The following is a 22,979-nucleotide window of genomic DNA, read 5'->3' as shown; positions in this document are numbered from 1 at the left end:
GTAGTGAATTTGTGTTGTGCTTCGTTGTGACAGTCCTTCAGGTTGTAGCTGGAAATTAAATCTCACCTATAAAGCAAATTAACCTCTCAGTTGCACAGTTGCAGTGCCCACACTGCATCATGTCAAGTTAAGAGATGCTGAAGCTAGCACTGAGGGCAAAAGTGACTTCCAATGTAACTAAAAAAGCAGCTGCCTACACTGGACAGGCTTTAGGCCATGGCTGCCAAGAGCCCCTGGCACCTCTTACCCCACAGAGGGCCTGGGCGTGCTCTGGGGAGGCACAGCTGGAGCTCCCAGGACCCATAGCTGTATCACATTCTGGTGTGGCAGATTTGGCCACCTCTATTTAAGCTTCTGCTACAAGACCACAAGCAAGAAACCAGGGACAGAAAGGTCCACACTCCTTTCCAGAGGAGCTGGTGTGCTACAGAGGTGGGCAAGACCTCAAGATGCCCGTAACAGAACTGTAAAGTGCCAGCTGTGTAGTTTCAAGCCACTTTCAGGATCACCCAGATCAAGTAAGAGTCAGTGTAATGATTATTTTTATCATCACAACTTCGCTTTAACAAGAAATCAATGCATCTTCTGAACGGTAGTACAAGACAGCACCAAGGCATAATTCATACTATTGCTAACTTTGGACAATTTTAATCTGTGCAAGGTGCAATGTGGCCCTGAACTCTTGGCCAGTTTTGTTTCAATGTGTCCCCTGCCTTTCTCTGTGTCAACTGCTCACTGTTTGCCACGGTGTTGCCTTTCCAGGTCTGGCATTGTGGCACACTTCCCCCTCGCCACTTGCCTTTCTTTGCCTAATTTCCTGTCTACCACCATATGGATGGTTTTGGCATTATGTGGTGCCCTCAGTCTTGACTATAAACCTCATGGTTAAGTCAGCTAGCAGGGGCAGGAGCCATCTTGCATGGGGCCCATTTCTGTATGTTAAAAGTGAAGGAAACAGTTAAAACTACTCCCTTGATGTACATCTCCTAAAGCAGCTATAAAAAAAAGCTTTTTTTAATTTTCTCTTCTAGCAGATGACACATGGTTACTCTTTCTAAAAAACAAAGGAGAGGACACTTGTTCTATGACAACATATTTGCACTTAAAAGACAACCAAATGGACAGCAGGCAGGAATACTGCACAGGTAGGATTAATACCCAGTGGCTTAATGTTCACCTGAGCACAAACCAGTTTAGCATGGGAGGCATTTCTAAAGGAGGGAATACCCAGACTTGTGTTGCGTACTTGGTTCTGAGCAAACAAATACACCAAGCTACACACTATGAATTATAACTGCTCTCTTTGGAATCTGGCAAGGAATTGGCAAAAGCCTGAAGGTGGTACGTAGCAGGAGCTAAGGAGGCAGTTGCTAATGGTGAGGCAGACAAGGCGGGCAAAAAATAAAAGTTCCAGCTCCTGAGTCTTTTATCCTAGGTAACTGCTTGTTTGGAGCCACAAGGTCAGGCAGCCCTCACACAGCCATGTGGCCACCACCTTCCCTGTGCTCTGCCAAACCGGCTGCCTTCCCACCCGGGGTCACTCCTCCTCCCGGGGCTCATGGCTGGGGCTGGCTCTGGGCACGCCCTTTGCCTCTGAGCTCTCCAGCACCAGCTTCTTCCGTGCCTCCATGTCTACTTGATGTTAATTCTGGGACATAAAGATCCATTTCCACACTCTGACAAGTCCCCTGAAAATAGAAATTGCTGTTTTGAGTTAACAATGGAGCTGTCAGTCATGTAGGGGGGCTTGCCAGAGTCAGCAGCCAGCAGAAATGTATTTCTTGGATGCAGACTGTCTCCTAAATAATAAAATACTCCTCCACTACCCATTTTCTCACTGTGGTAGCTGGGTTTTCTGGGGATGTGTTTAATCTGCAACACGACCAGTACCACAAGACGATGACACGACGTTTAGCAATTGCTTTGTGAGATTCAGTTAATACCACGTAAAAAATGGTTCTCGGATTCTGCACACAGACAGGTTTATGTAAAATATATAAACATTTGTCCAAGTTGTTACAGATTGCATAAATACGGCATTTTTACTATTGCATTTACAGATGTGCATGTACAATGATGTGCAAATAATCACAGTTTGATTACAATCTTTGAAAGGTACTTGAACCTTGATCCAAGTAACGCAATGAATGAAAAATGCCCACCAAGGAATTTAAATAGCAAACTTATAACATGGTTTAAATTCATAACAAATTGCAATGTCTTCTCAGTAAAACTTTCACGCATTTAAAATAGTTTGTATTCATTTTATTTGTATATGTCAAAATACAATTTTTTTTTTTCCAAAATAGTGGGTTTTGCAACTAGTTTCATGCAGATACAAGGTCTGCTCAGTACTACCAATAAAATCAATATAGCACAGTAGCCATTCATTTTTTAGATATAAAGAATAAATAACCTAAATATAAAACACTAAAATATTAGAAACACGTATTTAATCATTCACAGGCACCCAAACTTTACCAAATATAATCCAGAATATGCCTAACGGTCTTGTAACAGAACTCAATATGTTGAAGCCATTCAGTTCTTTATTTTATGTTAGCATAAGACAATGGAAGTCCCTATGGTTCAGACCCACCTCTCGTACAGATCAGTTACAAGAAGATCTGTCAAACTATCTGTGTACCTTTAAAATCAAGAATCCTGAGCTTGGTAGTAAGAGCATTACCTTACATCTTCAAAAAACCAATCAACAGAGAGAGGACATCATATCTTCCTTACCAAAACATATCCCACCCCCCCAGTAAAACTAACCCCCACCCCCCAAGTAGGCAGTAGAACACAATGACCTTTTTAAATGAAGGGGTACAAATTCACATTTAATATAGTATACAATATAATCAATAATACAATAGCTACTACAAGCTTTACAATGTACAATCTGTTTTAATGGCTGATCCGTTCAGTGGTTTTAGGCAATAAACTATGTGCCAATAGGATGTCGTATTTTGAATGGTTTAGTGAAAATATAAAAGCTGTTTCTAACAAAAGCGATCTTCACTTAAGTAGGTTTTTTGTTTGTTTGTTTTTAAAGGCCACTGAAATGTATAAAATGGTCTGACGTGACGGTGTTATCAAGTCGGATGCCTCCTCACATGGCAACAACAGTGCATATAAACGTTAATGTGAGTGTAATGGGTTATGTTTTTCAGATGATTTAGTACATTACTTTGGCTAGCACAACAGTTTTGGACAGCACTCAGATAAATACAGGTATGTGAAATGTAGTGAAGCAGTTATAGTTATGCAATTTTTTTATTATGGTGAACACTATCAAATGAAAAAAAAAATGGGAGGAAAAGATAATAAAGTACTTTATATAGTTTAGACCTTTTGTAAAGATAGGGCTCCATACAATGTACAATGTCTAAATTCTTTATACCATAAAAATTAATGAACTTTGTTAAACACACTATTCTGGAGTAGCCTAATTTGCATTAACAGACATTTGCAATAGGGAAATATATTCAAGCATGCCACGTGGTGGTCTGAAAAATCAAACCAGTACACATTTATATATACAGCATCACTCAGTACCTGCTCAAATGAATGTGACGATTACAGGATCTAACATCTTCCACTACAAACTTTTTTTTTTTTTTTTTTAAAGTGACCAATAAAGGCAGAAAACAGGACTTCAAAAATATTTCTAGTTTCAACTGATTTTTAAAGCATTTTGTTTAGGAAATAAATGCATATTGCACAAACAGTGAAAGCAAATGTTCCACCAAACATTTCTGTTCCAGGTGGTTGGACAATACAACTCTAGGTAGCTACACAAATATGTAATTTAAAAGGGTGTGTGGTCTCTGCAAATGGTAAAGCTGTGAAAATACTGTACAAGAAAATCTGGTACATGAATAATTAGAAGGAAAAAAAAAAAATTCCAAACTTAGGATTTAAAGAAAAACTGAGGAGAGAAAACCTGGGAATTGTGGCACAACAAAAACATTATTGAGTAACTGTCTTCTGTGAGAGCTGAAAGCTTTTGTTGATGTAAAAGTGTTTATGTACAACTAAGGCTTACTGGTTAAATATCTGAGGCGTATCTGGCCTTGAACACTTTCCTTATTACGCTGTAGCTGTAAACAAGATTTCTCAGTCATTTTATCTTCTCAGCAGCTGCATTTTAACAGAAACAATGATCTTGATACAAAAAAACACACAGGTAAGAGGGCGTTTGGCAGGATATCTGAAAATGACAGTCTCCACGGGATCTTCCCACACTTCCAGTGACTGCCATACCGTGGTCCACTGGAGTTACTAGTGATGTGCAATACCGTTATTTGCTGCTGTAGTAAACCCTTTATTTGGAAAGTTTGCTTATAACTCTGATCAAGGCCCCGTTTTCATCTTTTAGCCTCTGGTTGTCTGCCTTCAGGTCTGGTAGCATCTATGAAAAATGAAACATGATGGTTATTTGCTATTACATCACAAGTGAAAGCAGCAAGACTCAGACAAGCAGTGGGGATAAAAAAATCTTTATTCAGTTTAAGCATCTTGGAAGTTCTCCCCTGTCACATATCAGCACTTCAGAAAAATTTTATCTTTTAGCAGGATGCAGTTAAGAGTTATAGACAAGGACTTTTCATTTGCTTGGACTAGTTGCACTAAAAGTTGGTGGTGCAGATGACAAGCCTCTAACAAAAGCTTTTATGCTTTAAGCATGAGTAAAGTTAAGTAAATGCTTCAATTTTCAGTGCAAAACAAAAAAATGTGTTAATTACCAGCAATTTAAAGAGGCTTCTCTATACTACACAGTTTCAAAAAAAAAACCCATGCTGTGGCTCAGCTTATCTACCATTGTGCTCTTGGATGATATCATCCTGATCAGCCACAGTGTAATTCAGCTTGTTAGCTCATAGCATTAATCTTCCCAACGCTTCCAGACTCGTGTTGAAGCACACATCCTATAATTTGAGATCATATCCCTGAATAACACAGTTCACACAAGAGCAGATCACTGAAACCCCAGGCTGCATACTCAGGCATACAAGTTAGGAGATGGCAAGTTAAGGTTGCCACAGGAGATGGGTGACAAACAAGCACAAAAGCTGGAAGGCAGAAGCCGAGTGAGGTGAGAGTTGGACAGGATCAGACAGGAAAGGAGGACAAGTCAGTGCATAGATGTTCATCCTGGGAGAATATAACTAGTCAGAGAAACTAAAAGCCACCTCAGCAGTTGCCCGTATCCACGTCCACACACTGATAAGGAACCACCGACAACACTCATGGCGAGATGACGTGTGGGGTTTCTAGCACCCCACAGGTTTCCACAGGAGGCAACAGCCTACTCCTGCATGTGGTTATTCAGCCTACCTGTGTTGTTTTCCAAGCTCCAAAAAACAACTACTGTTGTCTGAGATAAATGTACTAGGGGTGATACCCAGATACCAGGCACGTGTACCGTGCACTTGTGAATGCACCTGTAATATTAGGATAAACCTGGGATTGTTCTTTGACCTGTGTCTGCAGACAATGAAACAGCCATTCAATTCATTGACTACGGAGCTGCAGCCCATAATACTTAATTACATACAGGCAGACCCACAGGCTGATATATTTTCTTGTAAACTATTTCAACCAAAAAGCTGCTGTTCAAGTGTGGAGTTTTATCATAATCCATTATGCACCTGTGAATCTCTGAGGATAGACTTCAATCCTGATTAAACTAAAAGGCAGAATAGGTACTAAGAAAATATTTTCTCCTTCGTTGTAAGCCTGCTAAAGAACAGGGGAAGACTGGTAGGAGACAAAAGCAGTTATGAGTAATAGGAGACTGATCAGGAAGGATAAGCTCAAGTAACCTAAATTCCTTACTTAGGCTTCTCATCTATAGAAATCCCCACAGACTTTAAACCTAGCCAACGACATGTACACAGTTTTCTTGGTCCTGCGGTATTCAAACTTCTCATGAGGGGACACAACACACCTTTAATGTGCAGAGACGGGGAAAAAAGCTTCACACTAAATTCAGTAAAATTACCGCTACAGACCGTACTTAACACTCTGAATTCCAATTTGCTCCTCACTGAAACAGCAAAGTATCTTCCAGTGATGAGGCTCTTGAATTAGAACTCAAATGCACTGCTTTGCCTATCGGTATTATATGGCTAGCTACTAACTTTGCACTGCTGTTGTCAAGCAAATAATTATTCAACAATCACCTGACACAAGGAGCCAACTGGAATCTGTACAGTAATAATAACATCTGCTTTTTCAGGAGGATTTAACAGTTTTTATGTACAAAACAGCTTTGTACCCGTTTGGATTAATCAGGCACACTGCTATGGCTGAGCTACCATCACCAAGTCAGGCCCCCCTGCTGGGTTGCCATTGCTTTTTTTTTTTTGCTAGGCAGGCTCCGCAACGACCTGCCGCTGAAGACTCCCCCCACAGAAAGGAATAGTGAGCAGTTTTCTGTGGGTTAACACCCTGCACTGGCTCACCACGGTTAAAGGAATGCCAGCGCTAGCCAAAAAAAGACGGCCCTGGACGCGTGGCTGTGTAGCGCAGCCATCCGGTCAGCTCGGCTGTGCCGGGGAGCTGCGCGGCCGGCTGGGGGCGGGCTGCCCTAGAGGGACGCCTCTCCCTCCTCATGCTCCTGCTGCTTTCTGCAGGTTAGGTTAGTGATTCAGCAACACTTGGGTGAGTCGGATCAAGTCGTATCAAGAACAAAGGGATTTGTTTTCAGCCAGCTCTGTGAGCCCAGCTGACTCACTCAGCAAGGGTTAATGCAGGGCAACGTTGAGGAATGCAGGGCCTAGACCAGAAACAACCTCTCTATCCACATCCTATTGTTAGGCCAACTCCAGGAAGACACTAAGCCAAAGGATAAACCTTCTTTTTCTTTCATGCCTCTTAGCAGGGAAAACCAGAGATTGAATTCTGAGCAGAATGAAAAAATGTATACTCATCATCTTGTTTCTGAGTTGGAAGGGGGGTAGGCCAGGGGAGGCAGTTTAGCAAGAGTCACTGTGCAGAAGGACATTTTTCTTTTCACCTACACATCTTAAAAGCCCTCTGAAACATCCACCCTGTAAAGCTGTTACTTACGAGGAGGAAGAAAGGCATATAGATTTGGTGTGGAATGAAACAGTATTTTTTTTCTCACGGAAATTTTGAATCTTCAGTGGGTTTCTGACACAGCAGACAACAAACTGTCACTTTTTTCCAAGATGAAACTCGAAACAGTTCATACCTTTAAAAGAAGGGGACTGAACCAGATGGCCTAGTAAGTATGAACCAATCTGACACACTGGGCAGGTTTTTGTTTGTTTGTTTGTTTTTTGTTTGGGTTGGCTTGGGTTTTTTTTGGTGTGCCTGTGTTTGTACAGTCTACACATTATAGGATTCTGGTTCCCAACTGGAATGTCTACATAGATAGCTATATAAATAATAACTTTAACTCAATGCTAAAAGTGGATATTTTAAGCTGTCTAGATAAAAATAAGGATTGGCTGCATGGGAAGTCAGTATGTGAAAATACTCATTGACTTGAAATTCCAATACACTTCTGAAAGAAAAGACTTTGGTCCCCTCTAAACACTGAACACAAATGTAAGAAATAAAGTTGCTAATGCAACTGTTCAGGAATGCACAGCACTGAAACCACTTCTCAGACATGCTTTTAGTGAAGACTAGATTTGTATCAGTTCTATGCAGTTCAATTACACCGCAGTAAGAAAGCTCAAAAATAATTTCAATTCTCTAGTTAGAAATCTAGAGGCAGATCTATCCATTTGAGCATTTATTCAAACACCAAAACAAGGGAGTAACACTTCAGGATACACTTCAGTGTATCCTAGTGGAAACTCAAATCCTTTCAGTTGTTGCCAAGGCTCTAAGATGTCAAAGGTCTCCTGGGTCACTGCCAATTTATTGTCACGCAAGCAAGGTCAATCCCACACCATACCAGCACATCTGGGACACCTGTAGCTGGTACACCAGACACCATGCTTTAGCCACGCTTCCGTAACCGAGCAGCAGTAAGTCAGCTTCTGACACACGAGTGTTAATTGTAAAAATCTACCCAAGCAAAAACCAAATATTATCCACACCTGCCTGGCTACACAAAGGAGAAGGCAGAAGTTACAAGTCCGCAGAGCGCAGTTGCCTACGGGACCCTGAGAGTTTGGCAATCACTCGGGTCAAGGCCCTATTCTCAGTCACCAGTCGCTCATTTATGTGTCTCAAAGACTGAATCTGCTTTATTTGTTGCAGGTTCTGCAGGAATCAAAGAAACAGGAGTGAAAAGGAGAGGGGAAAAAAAAAAAAAAAAAAGAATCACTCCCTCCATGTACATTATGTTTAAAAGTACTAAAGATGAGCAGAATTGAATGAAAACTTAGAAGAGACAGTCCTGTTTGAAGTAGATAAGTAGCTGTGAAAGGAAAGTATCAAACAAGTGACACATTCTTGAAAAGCAATCTAAGAACCAGCAGTGATTAGTCACAGCTTTCCAAAACAGTTCAGGATACATTAACAATGAGAGCTATTCCTGGAATTCTTTACTTAACATCCTAATTGCACAAACTAAATCTCCTATTCAAAACCCTGTAAATAATGACACGTTTAACATATATTTTTTTACACAACAGTGTAAGAAATGATAGGAAGATTATTTTATTTTTAATTCAAAACTTTCACATATTGCTTATTGAAAGTAAACATCTGAAAAAAATCATTACATTTACATTCTTTCTTTAACTTGGAAGCCCAACCTTCCCTAACAGGAATTTACAGGTTGGTGATAGAAGCTCACATCATGTCTTCTACTCTTAGACACAAATATTTTCCTCTACCATAGTTTGCTTTCTACATATTTAATTTCTACAGACTCCTCAAGGAACCACAGACATTGTGTCCTCCCTTAAAGCAAACTATCTTGGCCTGAATCCAGGGGAGCTGCAGGCATTGTGGTTGCCTTCAGCCCACATTTTCCTGTCAGCTTCCATTATTTCAACAAAACTTTGTGCATGTATTTTAATGAAAAGTATCTGGAAGTTAATGCCATTTCCAAGCACTAGAGGGAGCTCAAAAATGAACTTGAAAGGCAACTTTACTAATCAATGACAAGTACTGAATGTTAAGAGTGGTATTTCTTTAAAATTTTTTAGTGCAAAAATGTTTTCTATTCCATTGTGTTCCTCTAGTTTTCTAGTCATACTTTACTTTTATCAGTTTTGTTTGCCCTGTCCAATATTATATCCAAGGACATAATAAAAAACAAATGGGCCAAATTTCTCACCCTTCTTAATCGTTTGAGAGGACCTAACATTGATAAACCAGGAAATGAGAACAGTCGTAACATGACTGCTTAAAAGAAAAAGCCAGAAATCTATTAAAAAAGTATTTACCTTCTGAGATTCAGTTTATCCATAGTTTAAGAAGCAGAAATCAGTTTATGTGGTAAATATTACTTGTTTGTCAGTGTCTGAAATCTATCTACTGCTTTTTGTTAACTAAAACCTGACTATTCACTTTATACAAATGAAAGTTTTTCTTTTGGTACTAGTAGCATGCTGTCTAATGCATAATTTAAAGAGCACAAGATAAAAGATGAAGCAACATTTAATGTTTATATATCCATGGAATTATATGCTACTGTTATTTTTAAGTTAATAAAATATAGGGTATCACATCAAAATCATAGATTGCAATTCCACCTCGATGAGATCAAATGTTTCACTTCAACCATCTTTGCATGCTTCTTGGTAGCCAGTATGTTACAGAAGTGTAAGTCTCAATGCCTTTGTAGAAGTCCTACAGGTATGTCTGTTTATGCAGGTGTAATAGCTTTCCTACAAGCTATATGACATGAGTAATTTTGAAATGCACCTGTAACTTAGTTATTTTCTAATGAAATTGTAGAGACCTGTAATTCTGCCAGACTACATATTGCACTTACACAGTCATACACTTTGTTATTAATAATGTGCAATAGTTTACTTACTTTCAATTCCTCTTCCATTTCAGATATCCTTCTTTCTAGAGCTCTTCTTTCCTAAACCAAAAGACACGTGTTATCACTGAACAATACAATTTTTAAAAAAAATTACTGCTCGTAAATACTGTGATAACAGTGAAATACTTCAAGTTTCAAAGATCATACAACCAAAAGCATAGTGTGGACAGGAAACTTGTGATGGCAGTGATATACAGAAATTTGTCAATACGGAGTTTTAATATCTGAGGGGGAAGAGATACAGAAATTTACATCAACTCCTACAAAATATACCCCTTCCTTTACACAACTTAGGTTGTAAGTAACATTTCTTGGGATTTATTTTTCATGACCTAGGCTTCTGTAATAGTTTAATATACAAGAAATGCAGAAAATTATCAGAAACAAACAAGAACATTAAAAGAAACAAGCCCAAAAGCTTAAGCTTTCATAGACAAGCTGAATGTAGCTGAATCTATCTCAGTTCAGTGGGATCTGGACACGCTGTGAACTATAACATACTGTAGCTACACCCAAATTTACATTAAAGCAGTTCAGTTGAGTCCCAAAGAAATCTAGCTAAGACAGATCACCTGCTTCTTGAGTAAATCTTTCCTGAATATTTTCTGCATTTCTAGTATGGTTTCACACTCCCTTTCCCCCCCCCCCCTTCTTATTTTTACCTGAGAGGCAGGAGAAATTCTGCTCTGTAGAGAACTCGAGGTTGTTTTGACGACACCAGTAACAGTACCCCAGCTAGCTTATTGCAAGTTAGCTTAAGGCTTTTTGTACTATGCTGCAGTCTGCAGTGCAGACACACTACCTCATTTCTAAATGACATTACTGCGTTTAAACCTCATTTGCAACACCCCTGAGAGCTGGGCAGCTAATGCAACAGACTTGAGGGGTTTACAGCTTGATGGCTTGCTCTCCCGTGTCAGACAATGCGGTGTGTCTCATTTAAAAGCAGCGGCGGTTATCAGGACTCTACACTCAGATTTTTCCAAAGTGTGAAAGCCAAAAGCAACGGATTATTGCGGAGTGGACATATGCATCTGCATACAACAGTGTTACGCAAACAGCAAGCAGCATTGACTGAAGTGTGTAAAACTTTGGTTAGATCATACCGCCCAGTAGATACTGACTCTTGCCGGTCACCTTTCAGATATAAATCATTTGAATTTAGTTTCATCATAGTGCAGTTATACACCAACATTTTCCCATTTTAGCAAACAACTTTAAAGGTTTATCAAAGTAAAAAATTACTGCAGTTGTTAGTACTTAATGTACTTAATTCCTTGGAGTTAAAACTTTTCCCATAATGATACTGACTGATAGTAACGGGTATAGTAAGTACTAGTGAGTTAACTGCAGTATGTGACTAACAAAAAACCCACAACATCTTACATTACTTGGAATTGTATCAGTTGCCTACTGGCTTTGTAGAATAACATGTATTGTCAGTGTTCCTACATTAAGCGATATTTGACAATTCCTGCAAGTACCAAGAGATGGATGATCAAACCTCAAAATTGCACATTTAGAAATTGTTAGTCCTTTTGATGCATTTGCTTAATTAGCATGTAGAGCTTGTCTCAAAACACTGTTATCAACAAAAGCCAATTAAATAAAATTCTTACTTCATTTGTTTTGTTATTATCCTCACATTTCAAACGGGTAAGATTTTTTGTAAACACTTATTGCTCTGATTAAGTGAAGCTATGCTTCTCTGTTTCCTGAACGGCTTTATTTTTTAGGAATCGGCTTGAGGAATGCCAACAAAACTAACAGTTTCACTGGGAAGATTTGGCAGTATTATTTGATTAGTCCCTGGACTCAAAGAAAGGCTTTGAAATGTATGCAGTTTAAAATTTTATTATATACTTCAACAACTCTATAAGGTACATTTGTAGCCCTCAAAATGAAAAAAATACACGCTAGTCTCTCAGCTTATAAAATACAACAGCTCATTCGTATTTACCAGAGCAACTAGAAAACATGGGCTTGGTGCAGTGAGCTCACCACTTTCATTGTAAAAAAGGTCTTTCTTCTATTTACTCTCAATCTCCCCTCTTTTAGTTTAAAACCATTACCCCACTTCCTGATGCAACAGGTCCTGCTAAAAAGACCGCCCCCATTTTTCTTATAGGCCCCCTTTAAATACTGAAAGGCCACAATAAGCTCTCCCAAATGTTCCCATCTTCCAGGCATGTTTCAGCTTGAAAGCATCACAGTTCAAAGATGCCTTAAGGTTTTTCTCTGCCAGCCTTTTATTTCTTTTAATTTATTGTCACCACTTTACCTTTCCCCCCTCTTTTCTCAATGTAATTTATATAAACATCTTCAGCTTTGTATTTTATTTCAGTGAAGTCATACACTTGGAAAAGTATACTTCAAAAAGCTCTTCAATTTACTTCTACTTTTCACACATATTGGTATGTTACACTAAAAAGTTGTCTTAAAAATTATCCTTAAATTCCGAATTTGGTATGCTTCTTTCTGAAGATGAGTTGTTGATGACTAGCAGCTGAGAACCCTGCTTCAGTCACTTTCAAGGTGAAAGTAACTCCAGATTTTAACAAGGGAAATACAATCACAAATAAATTCCCATTTTAAATTGTCTGAAAAGAAGTTAAAATTTATAAATTAGAAGGAACACCTCCTAAATATTGTGTAAAGCATGTTTCAGCAGTACAGCATTATCACTAACTTAATTTTTTTACCTGCTAAATTTAATCTACATTAACACATTTAGGAAGAACAGCATTTCTAAAAGACAGTTTGCTGCTAGACTAGATGTTTTTACAAAAAAAAAGGTGCAAGAATTTCTAATGTAGCTAATTGCTTTAATGCAATGGCCTGTTTTGGGAAACAACAAAGGAGTAAAACTGAAAATAACTTTAAAACTGAAATAATGTCTAGCTATGCAATACAGAATGCTGTGCAGTATGGAACCAAATAGTAACAGACATAGATGAATCTATGAAATAATTAAATGTCCACTTGTGTGGCCATGACAGCATACAAGAAACCAATTAAAGCTGCTAATGAAACTTTTCTACTGATGAAATCACTGTCTACAGCAGAATGCCAAAAAATCAAGGAGAAATAGGTGCTAAAAGGCTGCTGCAATTATCTGGAGAGATTATTAAGATAAAGATAATGGAACTTCAGGAAGTATCCGGAGCGTATATCTACGTCTCCATGTGCTCCTACAAAAATCTTCCAAGTGTTTTTTATACACCAGACAGATTTCTGGAACTAAAAATTTTCTAAAACTCAAATACTGGAAAGTAAATGTAGAAGCCTAATGAATGTCAAGTTTACCAGGGATAAAAGATGTATACTGTATCCCTTATTACTGTCAAAAGTTTTCTTCCTGTTTATGTATTCTTCCAGGATCAGGGGAGGGGAATGGAGCTTGTGGCCAAGGTCGTGAAGGAAGCTAGGACCAGAACAAAACCGAGTTTGGTTTACACTGTGGTGAAATTAAACTTTTACAGTGATGGATTTTAAAGTAGGATGAAACTACAGCCTAAAATTATCATGTGTCCAACTTCTGCAATAATTCCTGTAGTATAGCTCACACATGGATGTATTACGTGACTCCTTTCCCATTCAGTTTATGGTTGTCTCTGACTCTGATGGCCCTCTTCCCATGCTGCTCACTCATTCTTTCCCCCAGCCCCAGTATCACACTCCCTCTGGAAAAAGTTATAGTACAAGGAAAGAGACAGATTATGATCAATTTTATATCATTAGCAGGTTTAAGGTCTCATGTCTGTGAGGTAGAAACAGCTACTTCATTGCCAACAGTAACTGGTAAAATAACACACATGCTTCTGGAAAGCTCTGAGGAAATTAAAGTCTCTGAATCCTGGAAATGCATTAGAAGATGAGGCGTTCTGAATCGGCTTAACCCACTGGAGTGCCAAGATTGTTTTGGATGAGATGGAACAAGTGGCAGATCCCTGGAGGGCAGTGGGGTTTAGAACCTGTTTATCACGCAGGCAACCTGAGGGCAATTCTTAAGAGTAATTCCATCTCACAGTATCTCACATTCATTGCTACTTTGAAACCTAAAATCCCAAAATCTTCTAAAAATGCAAGTTATAAGAAAGGCTTCTGTTCCCACTGAAATATATCCAAGCCAGGGGTTGCAAAACAAACTAGAACAAAGCCTGAGTGGAGTAGTCAAGAGATCTTTGGCAGAAACTCACCCTTTTCTCCATTTCCAAAAGTGATCTGTCAGCAAATCTTTCTTGTCTCTGAAACACAAAATTAATTAAAACATTGGTACTTGTTCTTAACATAAAGCCAAGGACAAACAATTCAATTGGACATTTTAATATACCCTCCAAAGTATGTCTTCAAAAGCATTTTAAAGTGTGTTCAGGGAGGTAACACTGAAATATAAAGAATATAAAGAATGAACTGATTTATCAGGCACTTCCTCTGTGACCATCCCTATGTAATTTAATCACTACACAGCCTTTAGCAAATAGGAGTAATATAGCAGTTTTATCAAAAAGCGTTACAAAACAAACATCTTTTTAATGTACTTCACTGATATTTATGGGGTACATGTGGCAGGCACTTAAGCAGAGGGAAATTGTGGCACATGTGATCTCAGAAGTTTTCCACTGCAATTTAACAAAAATTTAACTTTTGTGTATGTATTTGGTATTACTGTATGCAGCACTGTTATCTGACAGCAGTTACCTGTAACCAGAGTACATTATTTGCTCTTCAGTTGCGAGATAAAGCTATTTAACCAGCCAGGAAGAAGTGGCAGGTTATGCCAATTTGCCAGCAGGTTTATCAACTGATCAAATCAAGCCTGACTGACAGTTTGAATATAAGCTGACAGTGTAGAAAGCGTTTATCCCTACCCTGCAAAGAAGTTCCAGATACATGCTGGCAAGAACCACTACTACTTAAACAGGGAGGAGGCAGTCTCACACATTTTGCTCACAGCTGAAGACCAGAATCCTGCACTGTTTTTCTTTAGCAACAGAAAGGTATGCTTCTTCACTCCCATCTTTGGATAAGAAACAAAGCTGAAGCCTAGCAAAGAGCTGCTGTAGCCTGGGGTGCTTCTAGTTTGCTACCTACTTTGTCAGCTAAGTACATGCTTTTTTTGTTTCATACAAACCTGAGTGGTCTTCTCCAGCTGTAGCTTAAGATCTGTAAGTTCCATGTTGGTATCATGTAACTGTGCTTTCAGTTTTTCATTTTCAGCTAGAATCTGTTCATAAAGCTAACAGAAGATACTAGTTTTAAAAAAATACTCAGTAATAATTCAGTGAGATGAGCTGAAAAATTTTAAAAACATAATTGAGTTGCATGTAAAATTAACAAACACATTGTCTAAGAAGTAAAAATCAGTTACAGATTTTAAAGATGTTAAGAATTATCAAGCACTTTAAAGAACTGTTACTAAATATTTCTATAAACAAGCAACTTTGCCCAGGGAGCACGTAACTTACCTTACACTTATTAAAAAAATATTTCCCATTTTTTTCTTCAGATTTCACAGATTAGGCACCACAGTAAACTTTTTGTCAAACTTCTCCTCCATTTTAAAGCAAGATCCAAATAAATTTTTAAATTATAAGTATTTAAGGTAACAAACATAAAATGAAAGGCTTCACAGATGTACAAAGCAGTTTTAATGATACAATGAACTAAAAAAATAATATGATAGTATTTATCAGAAAAAATGAATCTTGGCTCCTCTGGATTTCTCCTTCCTTCCCTTGAAGAGAAAAGTGCAAAAAGCCAGAAGCTGTTTTGTAACGTGCATTTTCCCCCCACTGTAGTGGCTGCTCTGCTCCTCCATTCATCTGAGCTGCTTTAAGCAGACTTTGTGATGCACTGTGAGATTAATTCACAGACAGCTCATGAAAAAGCAGTAATAAAGTTCTACTTTCACACCAAAATCACTGGATCAGATACCTTCTTAAAATCAGTGCTATCTTCTTTTTCTAGCCTACTGCAGTAAGGTTTTCGATCTTCAGGGTAGCTCTGTGGCCCCGCCCGGCCCTGTGCCGCGTCGTAGCGGTCGCCCGAAGACAGGCCCAGGGACCCGGACTCGTACCTGTAAGGGAAACACCGCTGAGTGAGCGCCCGCCCTGCCTGCATTTCAAATGACACTGAAAGACTAATATAAAGTCTTAAAGGACTTTATATTAGTTAGATACTTTAATTCTTCTTTATTTAGAAACACAATCTATTTTTACAAAAGCTACTACTTTAATTGAATGAGTTCATAAAAGCAATCTCTGAAATACCAGCCTAGATGAATTCTCCAAGTCTCATTAGGGCAGCCAAAGAGATTTCAAAACTATTTTTTGTGAATTCTACTATTTCAACAGAAAAATTTATGAAAAAAATTCTTCAGCTGTCTTTATCCTATTAATACTGAGTTACAAACAGCATTAATAAAGTTTAGAATAATTTCACATGGCTCACTCTTCACTGATCATGTGCTATAGTAGTACAATTTAACAGCTATTCGACAGACAGGACATAAAGTTTTCAAATGAAAACTTTTTCTTAAATGATTGATATTTCTGCATTTCCTTTTCCACAAATCCTAAGGAAATCTGATTTTCAGAAGCAGTAGCACTTCTATTGGGATTCCTCAGAAAACTTTCAGTGGGGTATTCTAAAAGAAGGGCAACAAGGACCTCTTGTCTTCTCTGTGAAAGCTGACTTAATACTGAAAAACGTGAAGGGAATGGTACTGTATCCACTGTGTTCTGCAAAATGTCCAGCCTGCCTTCAGTGCACTACAGAGTCTGACATATTCCCCAGAATGGAGTGAAGAATCCACCCACGTGCGGAAAAAATATTCAATACTGTAAATTTACAATTGTATTTCACACAAACGTTAAGTATCATTAATACCTTTGAAAGCTCAACCCAGCTGACTACTGGTGTTAAGTTGAATTTGTACATAAAGAATTGAAAACGGGAGTACGTGAACTAAGTGTAACAATTTTAACATAATTTATTTAAACTGTACATACCTTGAAAGGCTATCGCTCTGAGGTGGGGAGGGGTAAAAAGAGAGAAAAAGAATAGATCAAGTCAATAATTCAATTAGATAAAAAAAATATAACAATCTGCGAACAATTATAGCTAAACAGTTACATTAAATGCAACGCGTTGTCCAACAGTATGCATTATCTGAACATTGTCAAGTTTCAATTTTGTTATGTCTGGAACAGAAAGGAAATATGTGCTAGAATGTGCTTGCCAAAATATGACTTAAAAGGATGTTAATATTACACTCTAAAAGTTTGGACTGTCCTAAACATTGGAGTCATTTCAGCAGTTGGTGAATTCTGTGACTTCCCTGCCTGTTATCCACACCATCAGAACTGTGTTCCCTGAACTCCTTATTCTTTCTTCCTCTCTCTAACATTAGCAATAACGTTTTGAAAAGTCAACACAGTAATGACTTCAGTTCAAAATAATAATCTAAAACATGCTACAGGATCATTGTTTCAACAGAGCTTGATGGGAAATAAGCTACTATACCAACATCATAAGGAAGTACTTATTAAACTTAATTTAAATGACATAATTTCATTTTTTATAGAAATTTCATTCATTGCAGGTGAATCCACAGGCACAAAATTCACTCACTTTTACTTGATGAGTGAAATTTAATTACAAATGATTACTTAAGAGTGAAGGAGTGCCATCTAAGCATTACCTCAGTCCTACAAACTTTCTTCTCCTCTGGGGTGTCAACAGAGATTCATCATTCATTCCAATTGTACGAATAATCCTGAGTGAAGACATTTCAGTCAAGAAAATCTACCAATGTATCATCTGTTGGACAGCCTCCAATGTTATTCACCTAGCAGTGGATGAAGCCTTCCCCATAGGTGCTTTTATTTTTAGGGGGGATGGTGTGGTTGGTTTGTTTTCCTTTCTTAGAAGGAAACTGTTTTTCAACAGGCCTAGAGGAAAATACCCACGTTCTCCACAATATACTCAATTTCCCCTTTGATACCTTGAAGTGCATTTACTATGCATACGATATGAAAGAGTATGTGCTGCAGCCTAAGCACTCCTAATAAAATATTGTTATTTTCTGTCAAGAGAATGAATAGTGCTGAGAACTTCAGAGATTTTGTAGAAAATGTCATAGTTCAGTGGCACACACCTATACACAGGTATTTTTTAAGATACTGGACACAAGAAGATTAACTTCCACCTAAGTATGAGTCTTACCGTTATTGTATGTTTAAGTAGGATCAGTGTTAGATTACAGAATTCTACCCGTGTAATAGATGACCTACAAAAATCCCTTTTCTACTGCTTCCTTCTCACCTCAACAAAACAGAGGAAGTTTTGTCTGTAAAGACTTCAGGTTTTCTTTTTTTTACCTTGAGGGAATGCCATACACAGAAAACTGCTAAGCTGGTCCTTTTAACCTTTACTTACAATCTAGGACAGCCACGCCAAGGAAGTAAAGCATGCCTACATTATTTAACAAACACACTTTCTAAAGGCTGTTTTTCTTTGCTTCTAGTGGACTCCCTGTGGTGCCGTGGGAATGTGAAAACCTCCCAAGTCTCCGTTCCCCGGCTGCATGACAGCTTCCCAAAAGGAAAGGAAAGTTATTTAGTCACACACAGACCATCTTAGAAACACAATTTTCCAGCTACGCAGGGGGACAATAAATGAACTGGTGAAGTAAGAGAGCAGCAATTAAGAGAGACAGGAAAACACAGATGCAGCCTGTTCCTATTCTCCTGGCTGAGGCTGGGAACTTGAGAAGCTGGACAAGGGCACCATAATCTTCAGAAAACTGTACATCAGTGGTGTCCATTTGCTGAAAGCTGTGAAGCCCTGCTCCTGCTACTCGAGCACCATCCAGCCTCCACACCTCGCTGAAAGAGCAGCACATTTCTTAAGCCCTTGCCTGTTCTTGTTCCCCTCACTTGTCACAAAACACATTTGCATTATATTTTTAGCACAGTCTTAGCTGTTTCCTTCCTTTATTTTCACCTTCAATTTGTTAGTTCAGCTCAGTCACAGATTTTGACATTTGACAAAAAAAATGTTGAAAACATTTAAGCCTACAAATTTTGCATAAAGCTTGAGAAAGAGATTATGCCAACACAGATATCCCTGTGCAGCCAAATCACACGAGATGGGATGTTCTTCATACAGTCATGGAACAGAGCAGACTAAGCAGCCACAGTTACATTGGCAAAATTTGAAAAGAAAACTTAAAAACTGTGAAATAATTGTTTTGCTATTCAACTCGTTTTTGTGATGTTTTCATTCTTTCTGCAGCTGATGTGACAAACGAGCTTATATCAAGAAAGCAAAATCAATTTATTTAGGTAGGTGACAGTGAACTTGGTTCACACATTCATTTCAGAGCTCTCCATGAACTCAAATCTGGTATTATATTGATTTATAATGAAACCAAGCTCCCAGAGTGTTTTGTAGGAATCATACAGGCTAGGAGAATGCTTTGACTCTTAAGCCAAGCCATGATTAGGCAGCCAATTCCACACTTCTCCAACATTCCACCCCAACACACCCACCCTTTTAATCACAGATCACATTCATAATTTTAGGCTCATTTACCACTATTTCACTGTAGTTTTATATGAGTCTCATTCCATAGGAAGCACCACACGCACATTCGATCCAAATTAATTTTTCTACAGAACAGAATATGAAGTAATTACAGATCTAAGGATAATGATATGTATAAGTGGGAGGAAAGGAAACAGGCCTATGCATTTATGTTAATGTGACATGGAAATGAAAAATACAGCAAAGCAAAATGGCACAGAATGAATCTCTTAATTAAAGTATTCGAAGGATGTGTAATGGAAGCTTTTATGAAAAGGAGAGAAACAACACTTGGGTTTTCATTCAGCAGTAATAAGCTTGTTTCTGTAGTGTGCTACTCCAGGGTTTAGGTCAAAAGAAACACATTCTGTTATACCATTTTAGAGTACAGCTTAAGATACTACTTTCCTTTTAACCTCTCTTCATGTCACTGTCACATACCATTCAGTTTATAAGGACTTTTTCCATCAAATCAAGCCCATTATACTGTTTTCCTCTGACTTTTTAACAAGACATAATACTGAATTAGGATGTTCAGAAATCCATTTTCTTCAATGAAGAAATCAGGTACATCGTGGTCTTCAACTTTGTATGCTTCACAATGTTAACTTCTCATATCTTAATTATATTATTGACAGCACTGGGTTTAATTCTAAAAGGTTTTAATTAGTGTGCGCAAATGAATGGGCATCATTTATCTTAAAATAACAAAACAGACGGAATAAAGGTTTTTGCAAGGTGGACAAACTGAAAGTTCCCTTCAGTAACTTGTTGCAACATGTCCCTGACCTATGTGTCAGAAAATTCACCTACATTTTCTGGAGGCTAATTCTACATAATCAGAATGGAAAAGAAAAAGTTAAAACTTGTTATTAAAGTCTGCAAAGGAAATGGCACTGAACCATAGCCACAAATTATGAATCAGAAAACACTCACAAGAACTCTACCATATGTACTCTTTTAATTGAATCCAACTGTAACAGAAGTTTTACAATCAAAATGTTTCTGTTAGAAAGTTAATAAATTAATTATCTTTTTTAAATTACCTGAGTTTCTTTCTTATTTGTTCCTTCTTCTGAATCAGACTGGTGTTCCTGTTCATTTTCATCACTCTGGTGAAAGAGGTGGGAGAGGAAAAAAATAATTAAGCTGCTGAAAGCATTCTAAGAGTTGAAGGCATTCTAGCTTTTTAATACGAAAATCTAAGAGCAGTAGAATTCTACTTAAAATTTATAGAGAATATATGGGACATATGATGAAAATTCTCCAATAAGTACATGTTTTCAGCACCATAAGGAGAGGAACCTTGCATTAGGCACATGAAAATCTTGCTTTTACAAAGTTACATACTGATCTCATGACAAAGAAAAGGGAAATGCAATTGGCTGAAACATCTACCATAACACTTCTAATCTCAGAGCAGTTCTTTCAGTTTTAAGTACGTGGCTACTTGTAATCTGCCAGATCATCACTCTCATTGTTGCAGCTTTGGCATGCATCCACAAGAGACTTGTTCAATGATTATTCTTCCTTAGATTACGATTAATTCTTATTAAGTTAGTACACTATGCTAGAATTCTTTTTATCATTATCAATATAACTTGATTTTGACTTTGCTCCTGAAAGGCTCAAAACAGAGAAACAGAGAATACATAACTTGAGCAAGCATCAGTTTTTCCAGAACAGTTAGTTATATACTGTATTATCCTAAACTAGTCCTGTTTTAACAATACACTATACACATTCCATACTGCTACAAGCTAAGGCCATAAACCAGCAGTAGTAGACATTTACTCACATCTTGAGTCCAAAAAGAAACTCCTGTAGATCGTCGTTTTTCTCTTGGTCGCCGCCTTTCCCTTATCGACTTAGGCTGTGACTTATCTTCTTCCTTTTCTTCCTCTTTTTTGCCCCCTTCTGTTAATAACAGCTTTCTTATTAAGTATGACAGAACCTGGTTTTCTGGAAGATTTCTGAAATAATTCTCAATCTTTAAAATGTTTACAATTAATTTTTACCTGAAATAAATATGCTAAAGAGCTTCTTACCACATACATGGTTTACTATAATACACGCTCCTCAGAATATAGCTCTAAAATACTGCAAATACTGTTCCAATTCTTGAACAGCAACTGCAAAATACGAATTCCATCTCAGCCACCTAAATAAAACTTCTAAATGTAAAAGTAGCATATTACAAACCAGACTTAAATTTTCAGAACTGTCATGTAACAATTCAAACATCTATGTCAGTAGATGTAAAAGTACAAAATAAGACAATTCTTCATCATTCATCAAACAAACTTTTTTTGCTTAAATAAGGAATTCAATATTTAAAAAAAAACTCTTTTCAAAGTCCTCCTTTTTATTACAGTCCTCTCCATTTTTGCTCTAAGAAAGAATAAAATGGGATCTCCTAGATTAGATTAATACTATATTACAGATTTCCTTTTTCTTTTTAAAATAAAGCAGCTGCAATGCAAAAATGTCATTGTATCTCAGGATAGTGTTTGTAGCCCTGTGTGTTTACAAGTAATTTGTAAAAAAAAAAAAAAAAAAAAAATTAAACAAACCTGCCCAACCAAAGCTATTTATCATGCATTCTATTCAGGCCACTGTTCTTTTATTAGAGAAAGAACCACAGATTTGAGTTCAGATAGAAGCATCAATCAGAGGTAAAAAATTTTGTGTGAAGCAAAAATTAAACAGAAAAGAAAGAAATACAAATATTCATTAAATAAATGATGGTTTTACCTCTGGGCTTTCAGATGGTAAAGCATTTCTCCTCCTACAGTCCTAATTTGAAAAAAACCCTGCTGTAGCTAATATTTACCCATGAAAATCTTTTCCATAGAACAGTCTAGAATGAGTTTCCTAGAGTATGCATGCATTACTGAAGTATCTTAACCCACATTTCAGTTCATGTTAGGATGGAGGGGAAAAAAAGCATAATCCTGAAGCTTAGCCCAAATAACTTCCTCAGAAAATACAAGTCTAGGGAATATGGCAATACTGCTATATAGTTCATGGAGATTTGATCAGTGGATCATTTAATCTGATCCTCCGTATAACAAAATTATCAATTTCAATCAGTAATCCTATCTGAGTTTCTGATCAATAACTTGAATGAAAGTATTTTGACAAGATCAACTGTGTCATGCCTCCGCAAGAGAACAGGAGATCACACTGTCTATCAAGAACCTCCTTCCTTGACAGGCAACTATCAGGCACATCTCTGAGAATTAAAACAGGTGAGTCACATTATAAATGAGGGCAAAAACTGTGACATCAGAGAACATCTTTTTTATGACATCTGAATCATGCATCTGATCCTCAGTTTAAGATTACATATATCAGTTAAGTACCTAGAAGTATGTTTCCATTAAATATTCTGAAACAT

General features: G+C 37.6%; 1 protein-coding gene across 3 annotated transcripts in view; it reads right to left on the bottom strand.

Annotated features, from left to right (window-relative positions):
• Nucleotides 1–2,250: 2,250 nt before the first annotated feature.
• PPP1R12A (protein phosphatase 1, regulatory subunit 12A) overlaps nucleotides 2,251–22,979 on the bottom strand; it is a 69,322-nt gene continuing 48,593 nt past the window's right edge. For 2 of the 3 annotated variants that reach the window (XM_008938804.1, XM_008938819.1), the window contains 8 exons: nucleotides 21,378–21,496; nucleotides 20,626–20,691; nucleotides 17,002–17,018; nucleotides 15,926–16,067; nucleotides 15,123–15,227; nucleotides 14,188–14,235; nucleotides 9,977–10,027; nucleotides 2,251–4,414 (listed from right to left, as the gene is read on the bottom strand). In XM_008938804.1, the coding sequence (XP_008937052.1) occupies nucleotides 4,328–4,414; nucleotides 9,977–10,027; nucleotides 14,188–14,235; nucleotides 15,123–15,227; nucleotides 15,926–16,067; nucleotides 17,002–17,018; nucleotides 20,626–20,691; nucleotides 21,378–21,496 (635 nt within the window). In that variant the 3' untranslated portion in view covers nucleotides 2,251–4,327. The remainder of the gene's footprint in view (nucleotides 4,415–9,976; nucleotides 10,028–14,187; nucleotides 14,236–15,122; nucleotides 15,228–15,925; nucleotides 16,068–17,001; nucleotides 17,019–20,625; nucleotides 20,692–21,377; nucleotides 21,497–22,979) is intronic. The other variant, XM_008938811.1, reaches the window with a different exon arrangement.

Source organism: Merops nubicus, unplaced genomic scaffold (genome assembly GCF_000691845.1).
Source record: "Merops nubicus isolate BGI_N331 unplaced genomic scaffold, ASM69184v1 scaffold34620, whole genome shotgun sequence".
NCBI lineage: Eukaryota > Metazoa > Chordata > Aves > Coraciiformes > Meropidae > Merops > Merops nubicus.
Note: the sequence above shows the minus strand (reverse complement) of the source record. Positions and strands in the feature narration are given on the sequence as shown.